Genomic DNA, 23,913 nt, shown 5'->3' on the forward strand with positions numbered 1-23,913 from the left:
AATACTGTGTTAGATGCAAATGACAGCTTGTTATCTTCCTGAGCTATTGGCTTCAGTCTGATTTTCCTATTGAATGATTACTAGTAGATCCTTGTCATCTACAAATATAACACTGGCCAAGTTAAATGTGCATGGCTTATATTGTTAAATCTGCTCAGGCATGATTTGTAAGCACGTGCTTTGAGCTTGGTAAGGAGGAATGGGCCCCATGGCTCCCATAGGTAATGACAGACTGAAGGTGATTCCTCAGCATCCATTATCTCAAGTGCCTTGTTGTGATCAGTGCATCTGCACAGTCAACAATTCTTGTAGAGGGATGATATCGATTTATCTGTGAAAGATCACCCTGAAAAGGATGCCAGCTGCCAAAGAAGCAACAAGGAAATGGAGCACACCTAAGAAAGTCATGTTCTTAGCCAGCACGCTGAAGTTTGGCATGAGTCTGTCAGTGGAATGTGAACATTTGGCTACAGCTCAGCTTTACAAAGTTAATGAGTCCATTATATACTCTGCAGAGGAACAAAAATGTACACTTGGAATAGAGTCCAGCCCATTTACAAATTTCTTATTAAGTAACAGATAAAGATTTCGTGAAATGGAAAGTGTGGTTAATGTGCGGCATGAGAATAAACATGAGAAACATGTAAGTAGTTCAGAATTTACATAATTCTAGAAATACTTTTAAGCAGAAATAAAAGCAAAGTAAGACGAATATGTTCTTGGAGGGCACAAATCTGTAAATACTGTGATTTTTCCATTTCCTTAGCATTTTCTCCAATGTTTTGCAGAGCGTTCTTTCTTAAATTAACTGCATTCACAACAGGACAAATATTTTAATTATCTCACTTGGTAACTTTCATTCCAAGATCTTTAAGTTTTATGCATGTTCTTTAACATTAATGCTGGCAATTCTATTAAAAATTGCTTACCTTTTTTTTTTTTAGAATTTACAATACTTTCAATTTACAGTAATAATTAATGTTAAAACAATAGGATATTACTCACCAAAATCACACAAATCAGCTCCAATTATCCAAACAATAGTGTGGTCACACAAAACGGACAAAACATGGCAGAGATTTCCTTTTACTTGCTAAAGTGGAAGTGTCATTTGGCAATAGAAGAACAAGAGAATTATAATTTACTTGCTTTGACAGTTTTAAAATTATGAGACATTTGATGAACTTTTTTAAATTGAGAATTAACCTTATTTCAAATTTTGAAAGTAAAGTAGAACTATTAATGTTCTAACTGCCAAACCATTTTAAATTTGCATGATTTAAATATGCTTGATATGTACCATACTATATAACCCCCACTCACAGTGCAATTCTGTTTTGGATCATTAGTAATACATCCTGAAATGGGAAGCAAGGGCCCAAAGTGCACAAAATGCCTATAGAATCTACACTTACTGTAGGGGTAGATGGTGGTACGACCCGTTCCAAGGGTTGTTTTATGATTCCAGATTGTACTTGCTATTGTCAAAGATTGAAATAACACACTTTCGGGGGAATCACTGTTCATAACTTAGTGAACAGCCTTCAGGGGTTTTCTCAGGACATGTAAGCGTGCAGGCATTTTATTATGTAGCTTCTTCTGAAAAGGTAAGACTTTGGTTCAGCAGCAGGGAATTGGAGCAAGCAGACTACCTCTTTCCAAAATCACTACTCGTTTTCCTAATCACTGCTTAACTGTTTTGATTTAGATACGCATCTGGGCCCGGAAAGATGCCATTGCAAATGGAAGTGCAGACTTTGCTTTGAACATCACAGGTCCCATCTTCTCTTTTCTGGAGGATTTGTTTAATATCAGTTACTCTCTTCCAAAAACAGGTGAGGTAATCTTTTCCTTTCAGTGCATTTGGTTTCCTGTTATTTGGGCCGTTGGTTGAGGCCTCAAGATACACAGACAAACCCGTAAGGATCCACCGTCATCATTTAGCTGCTGTTTTGGAGTTAGCCTCCTGACCTATGTCTTATACCTTCTGAAACACATAGAGGCCCGCCTGCTCTTTCTCTGTACAGAGCCATGTGCTCAGCAGCTGCTGAAGAGCTCTCAGACTTTTTAGGTCTCTCCTGGCTACTCAAGGGCAGCCTCCCATCCTCTAGACCCTACTTTCTCTTTTGTGTTCAGGCCTTTTCTCTCATACTGCAAGTCTGCAGTGCTGTGTCTGAATCACTTTAGCTAGTGGGCTTTCGGAAGTTACTTCAGTTCCCTTTAGTAAGTTTTTCTTTTTTAATATCCATTAGCTGTGAATCACTGAATTAGGACTTAGTGGTCCCAACTGTGAATTTTCATTATATGAAATTGGAATCATATGTGAATATAATATGATCCTTAAGGAAATACGTAAATATTTAACCTTTCACAGATCTGTGTGGTATGTTCTTAAAATTGTATGAGCCACTCAGCTCAGAAAGTTGTTCAATGTTTTTTCTCTAAATTGAAGGTATCATGTAAATGTATTTTGTTCTTCTGACATATTAGTTGAAGACTTGGAAAAAGTATGCTCTGCCTATACTGGCAGATAGTGGAAGAAGGTGGGGAGTAAATATTTGGGAGCTTGAGCCTTCTGAACCCCAAGAAGCCAGGGTCTCTGCAGCTTGAGCATTCTGGCTAAGGAGGAATGGGGAATGAAGGGATGGAAACCAGCCTCGGCCCATTCAGAAATCCTGGAGGTAACACATATCATTCAGGGAGCTGGAGGCAGCAGGAGCTCAGGCATGGAGAGCAAGCTCCTGGCATTTCTGGGGCTGGAGGCTCTCAAGACGCTGCTTGTCTTGGCAAGAAAAGTTCTATTTGTATTTATGTAGATGAGAAGTCCAGAGTCACCCTTGACACCCTGTCCCCTTGAAGAACACCCTCGATTTAATTAGTCACCTTATCATCCCCTACATCCATCCATCCACTCACTTCTTACTGTCCCCCTAGTTCTCCCTAGTTTTCATCATCATCACCACAGCTGTACTCTCATAGCTTCTCCACATTCCCTCCAAGCCATCCTTCATATGAAGCCAGAAGGATCTTTCCAGAGAAAATCTGATCACGTTACTGTTCTCTTTAAAACCACTGTGTGACCTCCCATTTCCCTGAGGGTTAAGTCCGAAGTCAATACCACGTCTTTATAAAGGTGCTTCTCTTACCAACCTCTCAGGCCTTTTGGCAGTTCCTGAGTGGGAAGGGTGCTCTAGCACTGTCTCTGCTCCACTCCTGTGCGTTCACCTTCCTCTGGTCTCCTCCAGGCTCTTACACATGCAGTTTGCACATCCTGAAATGGCTTCTATCCACTGGTTAATTCAATTCTGTTTCTCAGCTCAGTGCCTCCTCATCCAGGAAGCCTTCCCTGACTTCTTTTCTCACACTTCCACAGCATCCTGCATATTCCTCCATCTGAACTCTTGACCAATTGTATTTTAATTATCTCCCTCATTAGATCTTGGAGTTAGGATCTGAAGGGTCTTTTCCTTTGTGCCTCTAGAACCTATGGGAGTCAGGTGGTCAACAGTAAACTTTTTGGGGAATGGAGGAAATAAATATATGTGGTTAGTTCAGTAATTCCATTGAAATTCTGACCAGATTATTAACTCCTGGACATCAGGGATATATTTGATACTTTCTTTGTAACCTTCATATCATCTCAACTGATGTTACCCTATGAGCGCCCATAGGAGGTACTCAATCAAAACCTTATTTTTATTGATAGGTGATTAAAATAAAGAATTCCTCTATTATTGGGTTTTTAGGAGAAAGATAACTGTTTCTTAATTGCTTTAACTCTTTGCTGAGTCACAAACAACAAAACAAAACAAAACAAAACAAATGCCTCCCCTACCAGCATTTCCCACATATGCCATACCCTTACCCTCAGTGACTTGAGTGAAAAACGACTTGGTTTATTTCTCCTGTGTTGTTCTTTTAGCTTATTTTCTTGTAGCTTGCTCAATGAATTCTAAACTTTAGAATCTAAGATTATATGAACTGTGTTCCTGTATCCCTTATATAGAACAGTATTTTTACTCATGTTGCTATCATTTTAATTCACTCTCAAGTCAAAAGTTGGAGTGAAAGTCAAAATATTATAGTGACTGGTAGAGCTAGGTGTTTGGGTTATTATTGTGCCAGTTGACACTTGCCCTGTAGGCGATATGCCAGATTTCCTGTGCCTATACCAATGGAGTTAATTATTGGACTCCTATGTATTTTAAAGATATATCATTTTAATTTTTATTTTTGATAATTAATGATGAACATTTTAAGTAAGATTTTTGGCTGTTTGAAGTATTTCTTTGGTGCATTGTTCACATTTGGCTTTTTCTCTATTTTGTCAGAGTTCTTTAAATACTGAAAAGGTGTCTAATTGTTTGTGGTATATACTTTAAATATTTTTCCCTAGATTATTCTTTGCCTTTCAAATTTGTTTATAGTGTGTTTTGGTGAACTATTTATTTTTATTTATTCATTTTTTGAGACAGCATCTCACTCTATCACCCAGCCTGGAGTGCAGTGGTGCAATCCCCCCTCACTGACACCTCCGCCTCCTAAGTTCAAGTGATTCTCCTGCCTCGGCCTCCCCAGTAGCTGGGATTACAGGTGCGCACCACCACGCCCAGCTAATTTTTCTATTTTTAGTAGAGACAGGGTTTCACCATGTTGGCCAGGCTGGTCTTGAACTCCTGATCTCAAGTGATCCATCCGCCTAGTCCTCCCAAAGTGCTGAGATTATGCATATGAGCCACCATGCCTGGCTAAAGTATTTAATATAAATAGACTATTTTTAGAGCAGTTTTAGGTTTACAGGAAGGTTGTGCAAAAAATACAGAGTTCCCTTATATTCTCTCTTTCCTTCCTTCTCCTTCCTTTCTCCTGTTGTAAACATCTTGCATTAGTGTGGTACACTTGTTACAATATTGAAACATTATTATTAACTAACCTCCCTAGTTTATCTTAGGGTTCAGTTTTTGCATTCTACAGCAATATGGGTTTTGGCAACTGTATAATGACCAGTATTGACAATTACAGTATCCAGAATAGTTTCACTGCCATAAAAATCCTCTGTGCTCCATCTATGTATCCTCCTCTACTTCCCCTGAATCCCTGACAACCGCCAATCTTTTTATTATCTTTATAGTTTTGCCTGTTCCAGAATGTCATATAGTTGGAATTGCATAGTATGTAGCTTTCCCAGACCAGCTTCTTTCACTTAGCAACACGCACTTAAAATTTCCCATAACTTTTCCTAGCATGATACATCATTTCTCATCACTGAATAATACTCTGTTGTATTGATGTACTGCAGTTTGTTTATCTATTAGCCTATTTAAGGGCATCTTGGTTGCTTCCAACTTTTAGCAATTATGAATAAAGCTTCTATAAACATTTGTGTGCAGGTTTTTGGGTGGGCATAAGATTTCTGGTCATTTGGGTTAATTCCAAGGAATGTAATTGTCAGATCTTATGGTCAACCTATAGTGACTGTACCATTTTGCATCCCCACGAGCAATGAATGAGAGTTCTTGTTGCTCCACATCCTCATCTGCATTTGGTGTTGCCGGTGTTTTGGATTTTAGCCATTCTAGTAGGTGTGTGGTAGTATCTCATTGTTTTAATTTAACATTCTCTAATGACAATTGATGTTGAGCATCTTTTCATATGTGTATTTGCCATTTATATATCTTCTTTAGTGAGGTGTATGTTGAGATCTTTTGCCCATTTTGTAGTTGGGTTGTTTGTTTCCTTACTGCTGAGTTATAAGCATTCTTTGTGTGTTTGCATACAAGTCCTTTATCAAGAATATTTTATTTTAACATAGTCAAAATACTTTGTTTGCTGGCTTTTGTCTTTGGCGTTAGTCTTTAAAAAGCTTTCTCTCCCTTCAGGTTATAAATATACCCTTGTATTTTTTGGTAATTTTATGATTTCATTTTGAGATATTTAAAAAATCCCATTTTTTGGAAAAGATTATTTCATTTTCTCCTCCATTTAAATCCACTTAGATATAATTGCCTTGCCTAGTTTTGACAACCATGCAATGGAAAACTGGGGACTAATGATATTTGATGAATCAGGATTGTTGTTGGAACCAAAAGATCAACTGACAGAAAAAAAGACTCTGATCTCCTACGTTGTCTCCCACGAGATTGGACACCAGGCATGTGGTAAAATGTTCTTTTTATTTCACGTGAAGTTGTTCTCCAGGTGCGCTAACAAAATAGCATAAAAACCCCAATAAGACCCTGCCATATACCATATTTTAAAAAGAAAAACATCTCAAAGTATGACAGTGAGTAAAAATGGGGAAGACTCAGATTCAGGGTGGATTTGAGCTACTGGTGACAGATCATAGGGAGGAGACCGTACAGTTTGGCTGAGGGCTGGGTATTCACATCCAACCATTAACTTTGCTCCACAAAGTCGTCTTCAGGAAAAGTTAAGCCATGCAGACACAGGAGTATTTTATTTTCATTTCACCTAAAATAAGGGCTATTCAAAAGGATCACTGAAAGATACCCACATTTCATCAGCAGATTCTTATAAATTTCTAGTTGTTGTTGCTGTTGTTGGAGAGAGGTTAAATGGATACAGCTAATATATTAGCAAGGGGGCAATAATTAACCCTTGAGCTGCATTCCCAATAGTTTTGTCAATGACAATTCATTTAATCAGATCTGTTTGCTTTTGCACTGGGATTTTAGAAGTTTAGCTGTTTAATTTGATGAAGATTTTCATATCTGCATTTCAGTGTCTGCTCCATTAATACAAGTCTGTTAAGAAAGAAATAATCTCAACGATGTTATCTTAGTAATGTGGCTGCATAAGAAGTTTTGGAAAAGAGCAGTTTACTAGGATTGATTAATACCCTGGTGCACAGTAAAACACACACAGTCACAAGTTTTATTAAGTCACCCGAAGTGTCATTTTTTATTATAGCCTAAGTGACACATTGTTTTGCAATACAGGCTATTAGTAATTATAGCTGTTATAAGAATTTGGTTAAATACCAGGGCTTGGGTTTGTTAGTTTGGAAATCATCGTTTTTCTTTCCTAATCCTGTTCATCATCCATTTGACACTGCTTTTTTTTTCTGTTCAGTTCAAACAGAAAATAATTACAGCTGAACCATATTGCAGAACATATAATTATTTGAGTGATTTGTACATGGCACAGATCAAATTATTTTCTTAAAATGTAAATAACTGCTTAAAGTAAAATCCAGTGGCAGCCTACTTAGAGTATAAGGTGCTAGAATTAGTAGGTGGCAAGTCAGCATTCAGGGCTTCTGTTTTATGGAACTAAAAACAACTTTTGGGCCAAGTGGACAGTTTAAGAAATGCTGTTCTAACTGACCTTATGTTGAAACATCGCAGTTTGAAAACAAAAATTGCTTTTAATAATTGAACATGGAATATTTCTGAGAAATGCATGACTAATATCTCCTTATGTGAAAACAACAACTTGCTTTTTTGGTGTCCTGTCTTCAAGTTTTGTTATTGATGGCAAATAAATTTTAATTATGTCTTTTGACCTTACATTTACTTAACATGCAATTACAATGAATATAACTTAAAAATTAAATTTAAGAAAGCTCTTTTTTTCTTCTCATTTCCAAAAGTGGTTTGGAAACTTGGTTACCATGAATTGGTGGAACAATATCTGGCTCAACGAGGGTTTTGCATCTTATTTTGAGCTTGAAGTAATTAACTACTTTAATCCTAAACTCCCAAGAGTAAGTATGTTTACTAAGTTTATTTAACATTTTTCTCCTAATTATAAAAGTAATGCATATTCATTCTTGTAAATGTATAAAATACAGGAAAATACAAGAAATAATAAATTACCTATAATACCAAAAATAATTTGTGTTAGCTTTTTGATATTTTTTTTTAATTCCAGGCTTTTTATCTATTGTAAATGTTTTTGAAAGTGGGAATTACATAAAATTTTGTATGGCTTTTTTTACTTCATATTCTACTTCATATTTCTACATATTCATATTTCTACTTCATAATCCTGAGCATTTCTACAAATCATTGGATCTTTTTTAAAAAGATTTAAAATGACTGCCTAAGATTATTTTCACTTATTCCTACTAGATATATTTCTTAGTCCTGCTATATAGACTACCTATATATAGTCTAGGTCTTGCTCTGTCACCCAGGCCGGAGACAGGGTCCTGCTCTGTCACCCAAGCTGGAGTGTGGTGGCGCGATCTTGACTCAATGCAGTCTTGACCTCCTGGGCGCAAGCAGTCCTCTCACCTCAGCCTTCCAAATAGCTGGGACTACAGGCATGTGCCACCCTGCCCAGATAATTTTTGTATCGTTTGTAGAGATGGGATTTCGCCATGTTGCCCAGACTGGTCTCAAACTCCTGGACTCAAGGGATCCACCAGCCTCGGCCTCCCAAAGTGCTGGGATTACAGGCGTGAGCTACCGCACCCAACCTAGACTGTATTCTAAAGCAACTGTAACAGCAGTGTATGACTTTTATGATAAGTAATATGCTACTTCATATTTAATATTATTGCTGGTATTGTTTTGCTAATTTGAGTAAATAATAATATTGAAAAATAAATACATCCATGTGCAGATCTAATTCTTTCAACTGTAGGTTTTACTTCTGATATTTAATTTATTTATAGTAATTATGTAGTGCTTTTAGAACGCCATGTTAAAACCAAATTGATTTGATTTAGATATCTGAATGTTTAGACTTCATGTTATCTTTCGATAGAAACCTCACTTCTTTTATAAACCAGAGGTCCTTTCTTGGTTTGCATCTTCTTCCCCTCCTCTTCTGTCTCCCGTAACCTCTCTGGTCCTCAGGATTGTTCCTTCCTGCCTCTCTTTGCTGGTCCCCGTCTCATCTCAGCTGCCAGTTGTTCCAAGGCTGGATTACTGACCTCTTTTCTCCTCCCTACCTTCACTCATTCAAAGGATTTATTAATATTGAAATGCTATCTCTACTTGCTGGATCTTCTTTACAGGCTAAATCTATTCATTCTGAAGGAGATTCTAAGATGATATTCTTTCTATTATTTTGGAAGTAAGCTTTCCTTCTTTTATGAAAGTTGATAATCGACGGTAGGTAAATGGTGCTTGTTTTGGTCGATAGTTTGGCAGGAAAAAAAAATTTGACAAGCCTATCTTAGTGCCACAGAAACCTTTTAAAATATCTTGTTTTATCTGTTTTTGAAATCATAGCATCTGGCAAGCACTGATGTAGTGCAGGCTTTTAACACCCGAGTTCCATACCACCTCCCGGCACTTTACAGACATGCTATAAGAGGCCCCCAGCCCAGTCACTCTGCAGCGCCTCTCTTTTCCTCCCCAAGGACTATGCACAGGCCCTGCTTGTCCTGGAGGAAAGTTTGGACGTCATTATATAGATCAGGAGACTGAAGTACTGAAAGGTCAAATGACTTGCCCAAGGTCATTTGCCCAACTGGGACAGGCTTGATTTTATAACCAGCTGTCTGGGTCTAGTCTGATGACAAGGATGACGATAACAACAATAATACTGTATTTACCATTCAGTGAGTACTTAGAACTTAAGTGCCAGGCAGTGTGAGCGCTTATACATACATCGTCTTACTCAGTCCTCAAACCAACCATATGAGTGCTGTTGTTATTTCTATTTTACACGTGAGGAAACTGAGGTATAGAAGCATTAAGTAAGTTGCTCAAGCTCTCATAGTTATTCAACGTCAGAACTGAGAATCAATTCCAGGTCATGCCAACTGCGAAGCCCATGCTTTTAACCACTGTGCTCTATGGCAAAAACACACTGGAGTGTTCTTATCCTCAAGAAGCTAATCTTGTGTGTGTGTGTGTGTGTGTGTGTGTGTGTGTGTGTCTGTGTGTGTGTGTGTGTGTCTTTATCTACATATAGTATGTGTTTATTGTCTTAGCTGTCTCCAACAGTCCTTTCCACTTACTCTATGCCTACAAAATTGTTTGTATCTCTCTTTCATAACTTTTATTCACTCATGGTTAGTGCCATCTCTAACTTCTTTCAAAAGCAGTTGGGTATGTCCTAAATTAACTCTGTGGATAGAGTAAATAAGGCAAGAAATTTAATTCACATAAGACAATGAAATTTACTCTATTTTCTTGAGTAGATAGAATACATCATGAGCATCAATTTCAGTTACCTCTTATAACAACTAAAATGGTTGTTATTATCAGTATCTTGCAAAACTTGCCAAAAACATATTCCTCATATTTTTGAAGCTAACATTACAACGTTAGACTCTTTTTGTACCTTTTAATTATTTCTTTTTATCATTAGTTTCTTAACCACTCTTTTCTATATCTCTTAGTTGCCTGTGGAGCTGAGTGAAAGCAATCTTGGCGATTGAGGACATTGCCACGTTCTTTGTTTTTAAAAAGCTTAAGCTCTCCTTTCAATGATTTTTGGAGATCAAGAACTTTAACCTCCTTTTAATCTAGTAATGTGATTGAGATTGAGTAACAGCATCATAGACCCTTATGCAGAAACAGATTTTCAATTTTTTCTATTTCGAGGTCTAATTTCAGCTGATATGAATGGATTATGCTCAAGGGGTCAGAACATTAAGGACGAAGGCTTTCTGGAACTCTGAAGCTCTAGCCCTGACGTTGCCACTCACTGACTTTCCTCCACCTTCCTGCTGCCTGATCTAAGAAAGCAGCAGACTTGTTGAAGGGAAAAAGTACATATGGGCACTGCAGCCATCAGATGTTGCTCTGCCTTTACTACGATGGTAAGATGAGGCAGGCAGATGAACACCTCTGAGCTTTAGTTCCTCATTTGTAAAATGGGTTCATGCAGTCATTCAACAGATGATAATGGCATCTGGTAGGTACTGTTGAGACAACTACCACTAACTAGGCACTAGTTTTATGTACTTAAATAGAATTATTTATATTATCTCATTCAATCCTCAGGACAATTCTGAAGGATAATAATAAAAATAATGATAAGTAATCACCGCAGTGGTTAACCTTTATTGAGCACGTCCTATTTGCTATCCGTTGTGCTTGGAACATCATGAAAATTAGTTTAGTCCTCATAATAATCCATTGATTATTTTGTTGTTGTTGTTTTACCCATTTTCAGATGGCAACTGAGTTTCAGAGAGATAAAGTTGGTGGTCTTTGATGAGTCACATAACTCCTAAAGGGCTGAGGAAGGATTCATACACAGGCACTTTAACTCCAAATCCTGTGTTTTTAATCATCATGATATTCTATACAAATTTATTACAATAAATAATGTTATATTTGTTATATTTCTAAGGATAAGAGTAGATTTTATGCCGTGTGTGGTGGCTTATGCCTGTAATCCCAACACTTTGGGAGGCCAAAGTGGGAGAATCTCTTAAGCTCAGGAGTTTAAGACCAGCGTGGGCAACATAGCGAAATCTCGTCTCTATTAAAATTTTTTTAATTAGCTGGGCATGGTGCTGCACCCTTGTAGTCCCAGCTACTCAGGAGGCTGCAGTGAGAGGATTACTAGAGCCTAGGAAATTGAAGCTGCAGCAAGCTATAACCACACCAGTGCACTCCAGCCTGGGCAACTGAGTGAGACTGTCTCCAGAAAAAAAAAAAGGAAGAAATTTTAATAGGCCTTCTCTGACATATTGCAGCTTGTGGGACAAAGTATTGGTGAATATACAGATTCATATTATCTAATCACTATATGCAGTAGCTGGATAGTTTTTTTAAAGCTGACATCATGTTTTCTGTAGTGTTTCCCTCCAATAGAACTGAAACAGGCTATGCACAGCATCAGTTTATGGGAGGCCCAGAATAGAAAGACCTCTAGGGTGTTGAGGAAGAGGTGTTTGCCTCATTCATCAATTACCTTGTATGGTGATAGTGATATCAAGAAGATTACATAAAACCTTATACTAGGCAGGCAGAAGAAAGAGAGACTATCTGTTCTGACAGGGTTAGGGGAGACCCACAAAATGTGGAGAAGCAGTATGTGCAAAAACGTTCATTAAAACTGGTTAAAACAGCAAAAAGCTGAAAGTAACTTAAATGTCTAGCTAATAAAAGGGAAATGATCAAATCAATTATGGGCCATTGACCCGATGGGTTATTATGCACCTATGTATTTATATATTTTGAGGTTTTTCTTTTGCAAAAGTTTTATCTGCTCTACTTTGAAAAGAAGAAAATCATCTGTGATTTGATTACCCTGAGATAATCACTATTAAATTTTGGTTTATTTTCTTTCAATTTATGTTTCTGTTTTCTTTATAATGCAGCAGCCATTATAAGGGATAATTATAAAGATGAGGTAGCAAAATTGTAAAATGCTATAATAAGTAAATGAGCAAGATAAAAAGTTTTTACAACTATGGGAATAAATAGTACATAAGAAAAAAGATGAAAAAGAACTACACTAACATTTTAATAGTGGTGATCTTAGGGTGCGTTATTATGGGTCATTTTATTTTCTCTAGTTTCTACATTGTGCTTATAGGTCACCAGTGAGACACTCTCAAGAAGCCTTGAGTGTTGAGCTAATAAAATCCATGCTTACTGAGTAGGAGCAGACCTATGCAGATGACTCCTCCAAATCCTTGCTACTCAGTGTGATTCTCAAACTAGCAGCATCAGCATCATCAGGTAGTTTATTAGAAATACAAGCTCCAACCCAAACCAACTGAATCAGAGCATGATTTTGACAAAATCCCCTGGTGATCCTTATTCATGTTAAAATTTGAGATGTATTGCTCTAAATGATAGGCTTTCTCATTTCCAGAAAAGCAGAGTTTGATAATAGCCTAATCAATGGTATTACTAGCCTAAAAATAATGTGCTAATAGAAAGGGATTGATGAGAACATTGGCAAATGGAAGTGAAACAGGTTTTGAAAATCTGACGCTGTCGAAGGGTGAGAGAGTCAACCTGCAGATCCCAAAGATAGTCAGTAGGGACTTGAGGGTTCCTGTGGATCATGAGGTGTTCACCCGGCTCTCCAGGCTATGAACGTGTGTCGGTATGACTTCTCCACTGCTCTTTGCTCTAGCTCTGTCATCACAAGACTCTCTGGCTATAAACTGGTTTTTCTTCTACCTTTACTTCAGGGAGAAATTGTCCTTGTCATGTGTCTGAGAGAGAGCTAGTCTTTCGAAGAGTCCTGTGGTTTTCATTAAAATATAATAAATCGCCTTACTTAATGCATGAGCCATAAACGGTAGTATCCATTTTATGGATTTATTTTCAATTTTCAATTATTACATCAGCATCTTTGTGAATTTGTAGATCTGGCATGCTTTTGGTTTGTAAATATTCATGAAAGAGAGATGGATTAATTTTAAGGAGTTATTGATAAAATTACTGATAAAATTTTAGATAATTAAAACCACCTTAAGGAAGGCCCTCTCAGGATGGCCATGGACCTCCCTGTGGGAAATGTAGGTGGCTTTTGGAAACCACATTTACTTTGTAATTGACTTTTTAAAAACTGAAATGAAAAAGGGTACAAATGGGAAGGAAAGTATCTTATAGTTTTGTTATTCAAGGAATCCTGACTTATTTGGCATATTTCAACTCAAAGACGCTTCTCAATTACTTAATTTTCTCCCTCTTCAATATAAGTTTTTGAAAGTATTTTAGGACCATAGAATTTTGGTTTTCTGTGACACCTCAGGAGTTAATGTGCCTCCGTCTTTTCCTTTATAGAATGAGATCTTTTTTTCTAACATTTTACATAATATCCTCAGAGAAGATCACGCCCTGGTGACTAGAGCTGTGGCCATGAAGGTGGAAAATTTCAAAACAAGTGAAATACAGGAACTCTTTGACATATTTACTTACAGCAAGGTAAAAGCAGTTGGAAATTTCCTTTGGTTTTGTACTCTTGTAGAAAGTTGCATAAAATGGATTCTAAGGGTCCTATATCATCATACAACTTAAAACATTTTATGAAAATAACCTTCCTTTAATTCAATACATAGGTGTCAGAAAACATGATTAAATTAATCCTTGCCTTGCAAATATCCATCAAGCTGATATTAATGCTTCGATCCATCAACCATAGACTTTAACAACTTGCTACTTTTAAGGTGAACCCTTCTGCTTGGTGGAAATTTATTCTTGCTATGTAAAGATATCAATTTTTAAAAATTTTATGTACTCTGTGCTCTTTACATGTAGGACATCTGCTTACCTTTTACCTCTTAATTAGTGACAGCCTACTATTTTGTTAGCGCATTGCAAAATAATTCAAATATTCAACTAAAATGCAAAATGCAATCAGGGGCACAGCTCAGAATATTGCTTATAAATATGAAATGTGTCAGTATGTGGATATTGAATTTTGTCCAAATAATGGTCAGCTTCTTTTGTCCTAGGGAGCGTCTATGGCCCGGATGCTTTCTTGTTTCTTGAATGAGCATTTATTTGTCAGTGCACTCAAGGTGAGCTTGCAAAATAGTTGTTACCTGGATGGCAGTAAACATAAATTGCATTGGCATGCTGTTTATTTTAACCTTAACTTTTCTATTTTTACAGTCATATTTGAAGACATTTTCCTACTCAAACGCCGAGCAAGATGATCTATGGAGGCATTTTCAAATGGTAATTGTCCTACTTTCTGACACATTCTTGCTGAGTTGTTTTGTATGATACAGGAAAAGACTGGGAGGCCATGGGTGAATGGCAGTTCCACAGGAAAACAACTTTGTCTTGTTGTAGAACTCCCTTAGGTCATGGGTAGTGTCTTTAGTCTTCACTATATTCCCAGTGCCCAGAACAGAGCATGGAACATGTTAGATCAATAAATATGTGTTCATATTTATTGATTTAACGAATTAAAGAACCATTCATATATAAACAGAGTTCTAAATTTGCCCCAGAGGATCACCCACTGTGGGACTACTACATAAGTGAGGAAGAGAATAGCTACCGAGTTTCTTTTTGGAGATTGCTACTTCAAAATGTTTCACTGATAACCTTACCTGCTTTTGTGGTGATTTTTTAAAACAGGCCATAGATGACCAGAGTACAGTTATTTTGCCAGCAACAGTAAAAAACATAATGGACAGTTGGACACACCAGAGTGGTTTTCCAGTGATCACTTTAAATGTGTCTACTGGCATCATGAAACAGGAGCCATTTTATCCTGAAAACATTAAAAATCGGACTCTTCTAACCAGCAAGTAGGTAGCTTTGCTCCTCTTTGTCTTCACCTTCCTTGGGGTTGAGCTCTGACCCAATGGAATCCAGCCTGTGGGTGAAGAAGCCTTACCCTCGCTGGGCACACACACTTCTGCAATGTGACTGTGTACTAGGGTGAAGCAGAGCCCTTGTGTCTGGGCAAGGCCAGAGACCCGCAGTTAGGGATTCAACACACAGTGCCCCTACCCTGGGATTTAGGGTTGCATCAGCAACCCAAGCTGTGGGGTATTGTGTGTTCCTCTTCATCCCTCAGACAGAGGTAATGAATTACTTGGGATTCTGAGTGAAAAGCAATAAGATAGAGCCATAGATTGCCATATGTTAGTAAAGAGGAAAGGAAGTCTTATTGCAGAGTAGCCTTCTCTTCCTTAGAAATGAAACTGAATGGTAACTATTTCCTTGAGGAATAGTTCTGTGCAGGGGTGTGCACGTATGCGTGTGGATGCGTGCATTTGTGTATTTGTAGCCATACCCACAATATTAGAATTGTGGCCTTTAGATTCAGTTAGACCTGGGTTCAAATACTGACTTCTCAAAAATTCAAACCTTAGGTATTGTTTAAGCTCTGTGAGTTTCAGTTGCCTTATCTATAAAATACATGCAATAGCATGTATCCCAAAAGATTGTGTAAAAGTGAAATGAGTATAAAATAGCCTAGCCTTTATCCCTTTCTTCTTCTCTTCCCTTTCTTAATTTGTTAGCTGATTTTCAACTGTTTTTGATAGTTTTAATCTTTACATTTCATTGCAGTATCAGCACAAATGAGTAATTAATTTTCAAATACCATCACCAAAATTTTCAGATAGTTCTCCTCTTTCTTTAAAGCCTCAGGAGAGAGAAATGGGACACTCAAAGTTTCCTTCTCCCTGTACTACTCTGTGATTTTTGAGAAGACCTGTGTGTCTTAGCTATGCAGATAAACGCAGACCCACAGATGACAGTCTTCAAGACACCAGGCTTGTGAGAACTTAACAAGACTGGAAGTATTGCCCAAACTCTGAGTAGTGTGTCTCTTCCAATGATGAATGTGCTTCCTGTGGTCAGCTACTTCATCCAGGTCACGTCCAGCAATGTGGGAAGAATGAAGACATTCAATAAATATAAATGTCATGGCTGATTCCTGTTGAATACTTTTCAGATGGGGAGAATGCTTGAGCTGAAAGTATTTTGAAGTGATTGTCAAGCTTTTTCTTCTAAACTACTTTTCACCTCTCTGGGCATGGACGGATTTGGGTCTGTTTGCAGCGTTTGAACTACCCTTGAGTGAAGCCAGGTGTCTATAATTTAACATACACAGGCCTTGAAGGTTTCAGACGTGAGAGTTTTAGTAGCTACCTAAGTTATAAAAGGAAGTAAATCCATAAGACACAACAGGAGAGAGGAGTAAACAATAGCCAAAGTAAAACTGGCTTGTAAAAACAGTGGTGAGTAATCCTAAGAGCAAAGGCCTGCATATCCAGAGAGAATGACCAAAGAAACTGAATTCTGTGTGCTATTTCATCATCTCTTTAATAGTGGCTCAGAGTGTATGTTTTTGTGTGTGAAAAGTAACTAATTTTTTTATTTTCTTCCAATAAGTGACACATGGATTGTCCCTATTCTTTGGATAAAAAATGGAACTACACAACCTTTAGTCTGGCTAGATCAAAGCAGCAGTAAGTAACAAATTTTAAAAACATCTTTACATATATGCATATATAAAGGCAGGGAATAAAATATTGAAATGTCTAGCTTTTGAAAAGCTATCTCATTTCAAACTAAAATGTCATTCTTGTTGAACATAGAGTTGTAAAGAAAAGCGTCAAATCAAAAGCCATTATATGTGAAAAATATATAAGTACCTGGTAAGAACAATATATATTTTAGAATTCCTTTAATTTTTTGGTTTATTGTTTAGAATCGAGTGTGTATTAAAATAGGTATTAAAATCTTTTTTAAATGTACCATTTCAAATTATTCCCACATTCCTTTATAGAAGTATTCCCTGAAATGCAAGTTTCAGATTCTGACCATGACTGGGTGATTTTGAATTTGAATATGACTGGATATTATAGAGTTAATTATGATAAACTGGGTTGGAAGAAACTAAATCAACAACTTGAAAAGGATCCTAAGGTAAGGTTACTTTTGATACTTTTAATTAAATATAATTTATAATGCCTTATCTAGTGTTTTAGAGGTTGAACATTCTGGTGGGAAGAGATTCCACCTTCATTCCTGCCCCTCACCTCCAGGCATACAAAAGATTTTTTTTCTTATTCTTAGCAAGTGGAGATTTTGATTAAATATGTTGTACATTTTTTTGTTTTTTTTTTCTTTTTTGAGACGGAGTCTTGCTCTATCACCCAGGCTGGAGTGCAGTGGCACGATCTTGGCTCACTGCAAGCTGCACCTCCCGGGTTCACGCCATTCTCCTGCCTCAGCTTCCAGAGTAGCTGGGACTACAGGCGCCCGCCACCATGCCCGGTTAATTTTTTTGTATTTTTAGTGGAGACAGGGTTTCACCGGGTTAGCCAGGATGGTCTTGATCTCCTGACCTTGTGATCCACCCGCCTCAGCCTCCCAAAGTGCTGGGATTACAGGCGTGAGCCACCACACCTGGCCAAATGTCTTGTACTTTTGAACATTCATTTTGCTTTTCCAGAACAACCTTTCCAGGTAAGAATCCGGATGCATTTTCCTATTAATCATTAGTTTTGTGAGCTTCGGCAACTTACTTAAATGTCCTGGTTCCATTTCTTCATTTTAAAACAAGAATATTATTATATTTTATTCATCATGAGGATTAGAGATGATGTAGGTGAAAGTATACTTAAAATTTCTAAACCCATAATAGGTACTCAGTAAATGCTAGAAAATACTAATTTTACTTCTAAAAACGTATTTCCACTCCCCCTGAGAAGAGAGAAGTTAATTCACAAAACATCAATAATAGTCCAATATCACTTTATGTTGTAAAATAACTATAAGTAATTATGCAGTGTATAAACACTAAAATGTTGGCCAGCTCTAATCAATCAGAGTTTAACTGGATTAAACTAAATTTCCATGAGCGGAGCTGGACGCCACCTTAGGAGTCAGTACAGCCGGCTCTGCTGTGACTTGCTGTGAGCCTGTGGGTGGTTCATTTAGACTCCATTTACAAAACTGGAGTGTTGAACTAAAAGATGTCTCTGTGTTAAGTGTCTCTGTGTTTGAAAGTTCTCTGAGACACACAGCAGTCTCTCTAGCATGTTGGTTTGGAGCTTAGTTTCTGCGTCAGGGAGACTTGTGTTCCTCTTTTGTTCATTGTTTGCCAGATGTATGGCACATTCGAGCCAAATCTCCCCTTTCTAAGAATATGGGGGGAAAAAAACCAAAAAAACTCTCTTCAGTATTCATGGAGGTGAGGGATGGGAATGGAGGTGGAGTCTCTTCCTAACAGAAAGATCAACCATTAAAAGGCGAGAGAAGGCATCCTGGTTGTACCTCAGTTTCTTATATGTGTAATAATGGGTGTAATATACCAACCTTAAAGGGTTATCGTGAAGATTAAGTAAGTTGATACATGTATTATGTTTAACAGAGGCCTGACACAATTCAGGGATTCATAACATGTTCAGTAATTAAAACAAATTATTGGGATTTTGAATAAAGCTACAAAGGCCACTTACAGTAGTATTTTCTTTTCAAATATTTTCAGAGTGTCTAAATCCTTATTACATTTCTAAGGGCATTCTAAGCCATGAAAGCACGAGGTTATATCATTATAGTAATGATTTATTGAAACCATTGTAGATTTACTTCTTGAAAAACAGAGGCAAATTATTTCTACAGCATAATTGGTGAGCAAATAAAAGAGAATCTTTATGATTAATATTAATCTAGAAAATGTGTTAGTACTGCCAGAAAAGAAATTAGACTATACCAACTGAAAAATTAAACTTGACTTGCTCGGATCCTTAAAGAAATGCCGTGGAGATAAAGTTTTTGAACCAAATATATCACAGAGCTGAGAGGTGCTGAAGGTATGATGTAGGAGGCCTTGGGCCCCCTTAGGGACTGAGCTGACAGCAGAGTCCTGTGGCCTGGCAATGCCAGGGAGTTCAAACAGAAGTCTAAAGAATTACACTGGCAATTGGCCCCTGTCATTCCATGGATATAAAGGGATCTGTTGGTGGCATTCTGTCACAGTAGTAAAATCTTACGATAAATACCATGTGAAAAAATATGATACCTCAATGTTACCAAAATAGCGCTAAATAATATTTATTTAGGGGCTTCTATTCCAAAAACATCCCCGAAAATAATTTGGATGTTGTAATACAACTTAATGTATACTTGTTTTGGAGAGGCCTTTTAAATTTGGTTGCCTGTTTTATTTTTTAACATGGTATGTTTTCGGAGTATTTTGGCAAAACTCTCTGCCATATTTAAATCTTATGATTGATGTCCAGAGGGTTCATTTATTTAAAAAACAGATGTATGATAAATAAATTATGGGGACTATCCTCAGTAATTATTGTTTCTCTGCAGATGAGATAAGTCATGTGAAGGTGCCTTATAGGCAGCAGTAATCTTTAAATTGTTGTTATTTTGAAAACTACTGAAAAATGTTCTCATCTTCTTCTGGACATATTTCGGTCTAATTCTGCAGGCTATTCCTGTTATTCACAGACTGCAGTTGATTGATGATGCCTTTTCCTTGTCTAAGTGAGTATATTTTCTTCTCTCATGGTTTCAGAATATACCTTGAGACCTTTATAAAAATAATAGCTTCATCACTATGAATTTGATTATTTAGTATATATAGGCCATAACTGATTAAGATTAGGATGAAATTCTGTAGCTGCAATGGAATTTTATAATATAATGAGTTGCTGGAAATAAAAAGACTACCAACTAAGATTTGGCAGTGATTTCTGTTTTCCAAGGGAGATGGCTATAATTTTAATGCAATCTTGCCTGTATTTTAGTATATTGCAGAATTATTTATTTTATTTATATTAGATTTACTCAGTGTAAGATATGCTGCTAAGTGTTTAACCAGGTAAATTAATAAATGTTCAGAATTTAAATTTTCAGGCAATAAAATTAAGAAATATATGTAATAAATTAGTATTTTTTCTCTTTCTTTAGCCAGCCATATTGCTTGAATAAATGTCTACTTATTTTATCCTTCTTTCCTCCTTTTTCCCTCTGTGACTTGCGGTACATTTCCTTGTCTAATACTTGGCTGAAATTCCTCTCTCTGTCTCTAAGATCACCATGACTTCACTATTATTGACTACATCCTCCTGAAAATGTCATTTTGGCTTCCTGAGACTCTGGTATGCAAACCTGGTTCTCCTCATGTATCTGACTCCTCTTCTACTGCTGTGAGCTTCTTAGGACCAATCATGGTTATATTACTTTCTTCTATCTTTTCTTTGATAACTCATTCACTCTTGGGTTTTGGTGACCATTTTATTACGTATCTGTAGAGTGCCAGCAGATGTAAGGTCCTCAGTAAATGTTTGTGGAAGGACATGTTGATGACTTCCAAATCTACATTGCTACTTACCTTTCCTCCTGTCTTAGGTTTATCCTGTGGTCATACGAATTCAGTGCCTTAAACACTGAACTTCATTTTTGTCTCTACCTTGCTCTTGCTATTAATTTCTCCCTGCATGTCAAAGTTACTCTTCTTTTCATCACCGAAACTGAAACCTGAGAGATATCCTTGATTCCTCTCTTTGCTTCATCTTACATGCACAGTCACCAAGTCCTATCTCTTCATTCTTAGAAATGTCTTTTGGAGGTTCACTTTACCACTTTCACTGCTCCCACACTAAGCCAAGCTTTCATCATCCCTTGCCTGGCCTATTAAATTAGCCTCCACCCTTCAGTCCTTTTGAATTTCATTCTGTCTTCTTTAACACTATTGCAATAAAATTGTTAGACATCAATTTCGTTATGCTATTCCAATTGTTTAAATGCCTAGCGTACCATTCCACCTAATCTAAACTCTTCATCCTGACATTCAAGGATCTGCACAGGTTTGAGCCAACTTACCTATTAGGCCCCATTTCTCACTATACACAAAGGAAATCCCCTGCCTCAGTTAGCTTCATTGGCCCATCACACTAATTCCCACCTTATCTTATTTGTCCTGGGCTGCCTTCCTCTTTTTCTACCTATTTTAATCCTATGCATCCTTCACCGCTCTTCCCAAGTTTCTCCTCCATGAAGCCTTCTTTGACTTTTCTGTCTTATCCCTGACTTTTATACATGCATATTTTCCTTCTTTGCTACTTTGTAGTATTCACTGCCTTTTCTGGGACCTTTCATTATTGGTTTCTTAGGCATAAGTCTCAGCTCTTCATTGAAGCTCCTCAATGGTAGGCAAGTGCAGTGTCATATGTACTACAGGCATACCTCGTTTTATTGTGCTTTGCTTTAAGATTTCACAGATATTGCATTTGTTACAAATTGAAGATTTGTGGTAACTGAGTCAAGCAAGTCTATCAGCATCATTTTCCAGCAGCATGTGCTCATGTTATGTCTCTGGGTAACATTTGAGTAATTCTTACAATATTTCAAACTTTTTCATTATTGTTATATCTGTTACAGTAATCTGTGAACAGGAATTGTAGATGTTATGACTGTAATTGTTTTGGGGTGCAATGAATCATGCCTGTATAAGGCAGCAACCTTAATAATTGTGTGTGTTCTGACTGCTCCACTGGCCAGCCATTCCTCCATCTCTCTCCCTCTTCTTTGGCGCTTCCACTCCCTGAGAATCAGTAATATTGAAATTAGGGCCGGGCGCGGTGGCTCACGCCTGTAATCCCAGCACTTTGGGAGGCCGAGGCGGGCGGATCACAAGATCAGGAGATCAAGACCATCCTGGCTAACAGGGTGCAAACCCTATCTCTACTAAAAATACAAAAAAATTAGCCAGGCATGGTGGCGGGCGCCTGTAATCCCAGCTACTCAGGAGGTTGAGGCAGGACAATGGCATGAACCCAGGAGGCAGAGCTTGCAGTGAGCCGAGATCATGCCACTGCACTCCAGCCTGGGCGACAGAGCGAGACTCCGTCTAAAAAAATAATAGTAATAAAAAATAAAATCAGGCCAATTAATAACCCTACAATGGCCTTTAGGGGTTCAAGTGAAAGGGGGAGTCCTGCGTCTTTCACTTTAAATCAAAAGCTAGAAATGATTAAGTTTAGTGAGGAAGGCATGTTGAAATTGAGATAGGCTGAAATTAGGACTCTTGCACCAAATGGCCAAATTGTAGATGCAAAGGATGAGTTCTTGAAGGAACTTAAAAAATACTACTCCAGTGAAAACACGAATGATTAAAAAAAAAAGTGAAACCAACTTATTGCTGATATGCAGAAAGTTTCAGTGATTTGGATAAAAGATCAAGCCAGCCACAATATTCCCTTAAACCAAAGCCTAATCCAGAGCAAGGTCCTAACTCTCTTCAATTCTATTAAGGCAAGAGAGGTGAAGAAGGTGCAGGAAAAGGTGCTACTTTAAAGCTAGCAGAGGTTAGTTCTTGAAGATTAAGGAAAGAAGCCATCTCCATAACAAAGTACAAGGTGACACAGCAAATGTTGATATAGAAGTTATAGTAAGTTATACAGAAGATCTAGCTAAGATAATTGTTAAAATGGCTGCACCAAACAACAGGTTTTTCCGTATGAAACAGTCTTATATTGGAAGAAGATGCCCTCTAGGCCTTTTATAGCTAGAGAGGACAAGTCAATGCCTGGCTTCAAAGTTTCAAAGGACAGGCTGACTCTCTTGTTAGGGGCTAATGCAGCTGGTAGCTTTAAGTGGAAGCCAATGCTCACTTACCATTCTGTAAATACTAGGGTCCTTACACATTACGCTAAATCAACTCTGCTTGTGCTCTGTAAGTGGAAGAACAAAGCCTGGATGACAGCACGTTTGTTTACAGTATGGTTTGCTGAATATTTTAAGCCCACTGCTTAGATCTACTGCTCTGAAAAAAAAAAGATTCTTTCCAAAATATTACTGCTCATTCACGATGCGCTTGGTTACACAAGCACTATGATGGAGATGTACAAGGAGATTAATGTTGTTTTCATGCCCACTAACAAAACATCAATTCTTCAACCCATGGATTAAGGAGTAATTTCTGCTTTTACCTCTTATTATTTAAGAAATACATTTTATAAGGCTATAGCTTCCATAGATAATGATCCTTCTGATTAATCTGGCCAAAGTAAATTGAAAATCTTCTGGAAGGGATTTGTCATTCCAAATGCCATTACGAACGTTTGTGATGCATGAAAGGAGGTAAAACAATCACTATAAACAGTAATTTTGAAGAAGTCTCGTTGATGACTTTAAGGAGTTAAGATTTCGGTAGAGGAAGTCACTTCAGATACGGTGGGAATAGCAATAGAAGTAGAATTAGAAGTGGAGCCTGAAGATGCGACTGAATTGCTGCAGTCTCATGATCAAACCTGACTGGATGAGAAGTTGCTTCTTAGGGATGAACAAGGAAAGTGGTTTCTTGAGAAAGAATCTAATCCTGGTGAAGACGCTATGACCATTGTTGAAATGACAGCAAAGGATTGAGAATATTACATATACTTAGTTGTTAAAGCAGCAGCAGGATGTGTGAGAGGACTGACTCCAATTTTGAAAGATGTTTTGCTGTGGGTAAAATGCTATTAAACAGCATCGCATACTGCAGAGAAATCTTTTGTGAAAGGAAATTGAGCAATTTGGCAAACTT

General features: G+C 37.4%; 1 protein-coding gene across 1 annotated transcript in view; it reads left to right on the plus strand.

Annotated features, from left to right (window-relative positions):
* The window catches only part of LVRN (laeverin), a 65,082-nt gene that overhangs the window by 23,676 nt on the left and 17,493 nt on the right, over positions 1 to 23,913 (plus strand). The window contains exons 4-13 of the mRNA XM_030823444.1: positions 1,709 to 1,835; positions 5,997 to 6,151; positions 7,613 to 7,726; positions 13,680 to 13,820; positions 14,351 to 14,416; positions 14,511 to 14,576; positions 14,985 to 15,157; positions 16,755 to 16,831; positions 17,152 to 17,291; positions 19,813 to 19,868. Of these exons, the coding sequence (XP_030679304.1) occupies positions 1,709 to 1,835; positions 5,997 to 6,151; positions 7,613 to 7,726; positions 13,680 to 13,820; positions 14,351 to 14,416; positions 14,511 to 14,576; positions 14,985 to 15,157; positions 16,755 to 16,831; positions 17,152 to 17,291; positions 19,813 to 19,868 (1,115 nt within the window). The remainder of the gene's footprint in view (positions 1 to 1,708; positions 1,836 to 5,996; positions 6,152 to 7,612; positions 7,727 to 13,679; positions 13,821 to 14,350; positions 14,417 to 14,510; positions 14,577 to 14,984; positions 15,158 to 16,754; positions 16,832 to 17,151; positions 17,292 to 19,812; positions 19,869 to 23,913) is intronic.

The sequence above is a fragment of the Nomascus leucogenys genome, chromosome 2, assembly GCF_006542625.1.
Source record: "Nomascus leucogenys isolate Asia chromosome 2, Asia_NLE_v1, whole genome shotgun sequence".
NCBI classification, from domain to species: domain Eukaryota; kingdom Metazoa; phylum Chordata; class Mammalia; order Primates; family Hylobatidae; genus Nomascus; species Nomascus leucogenys.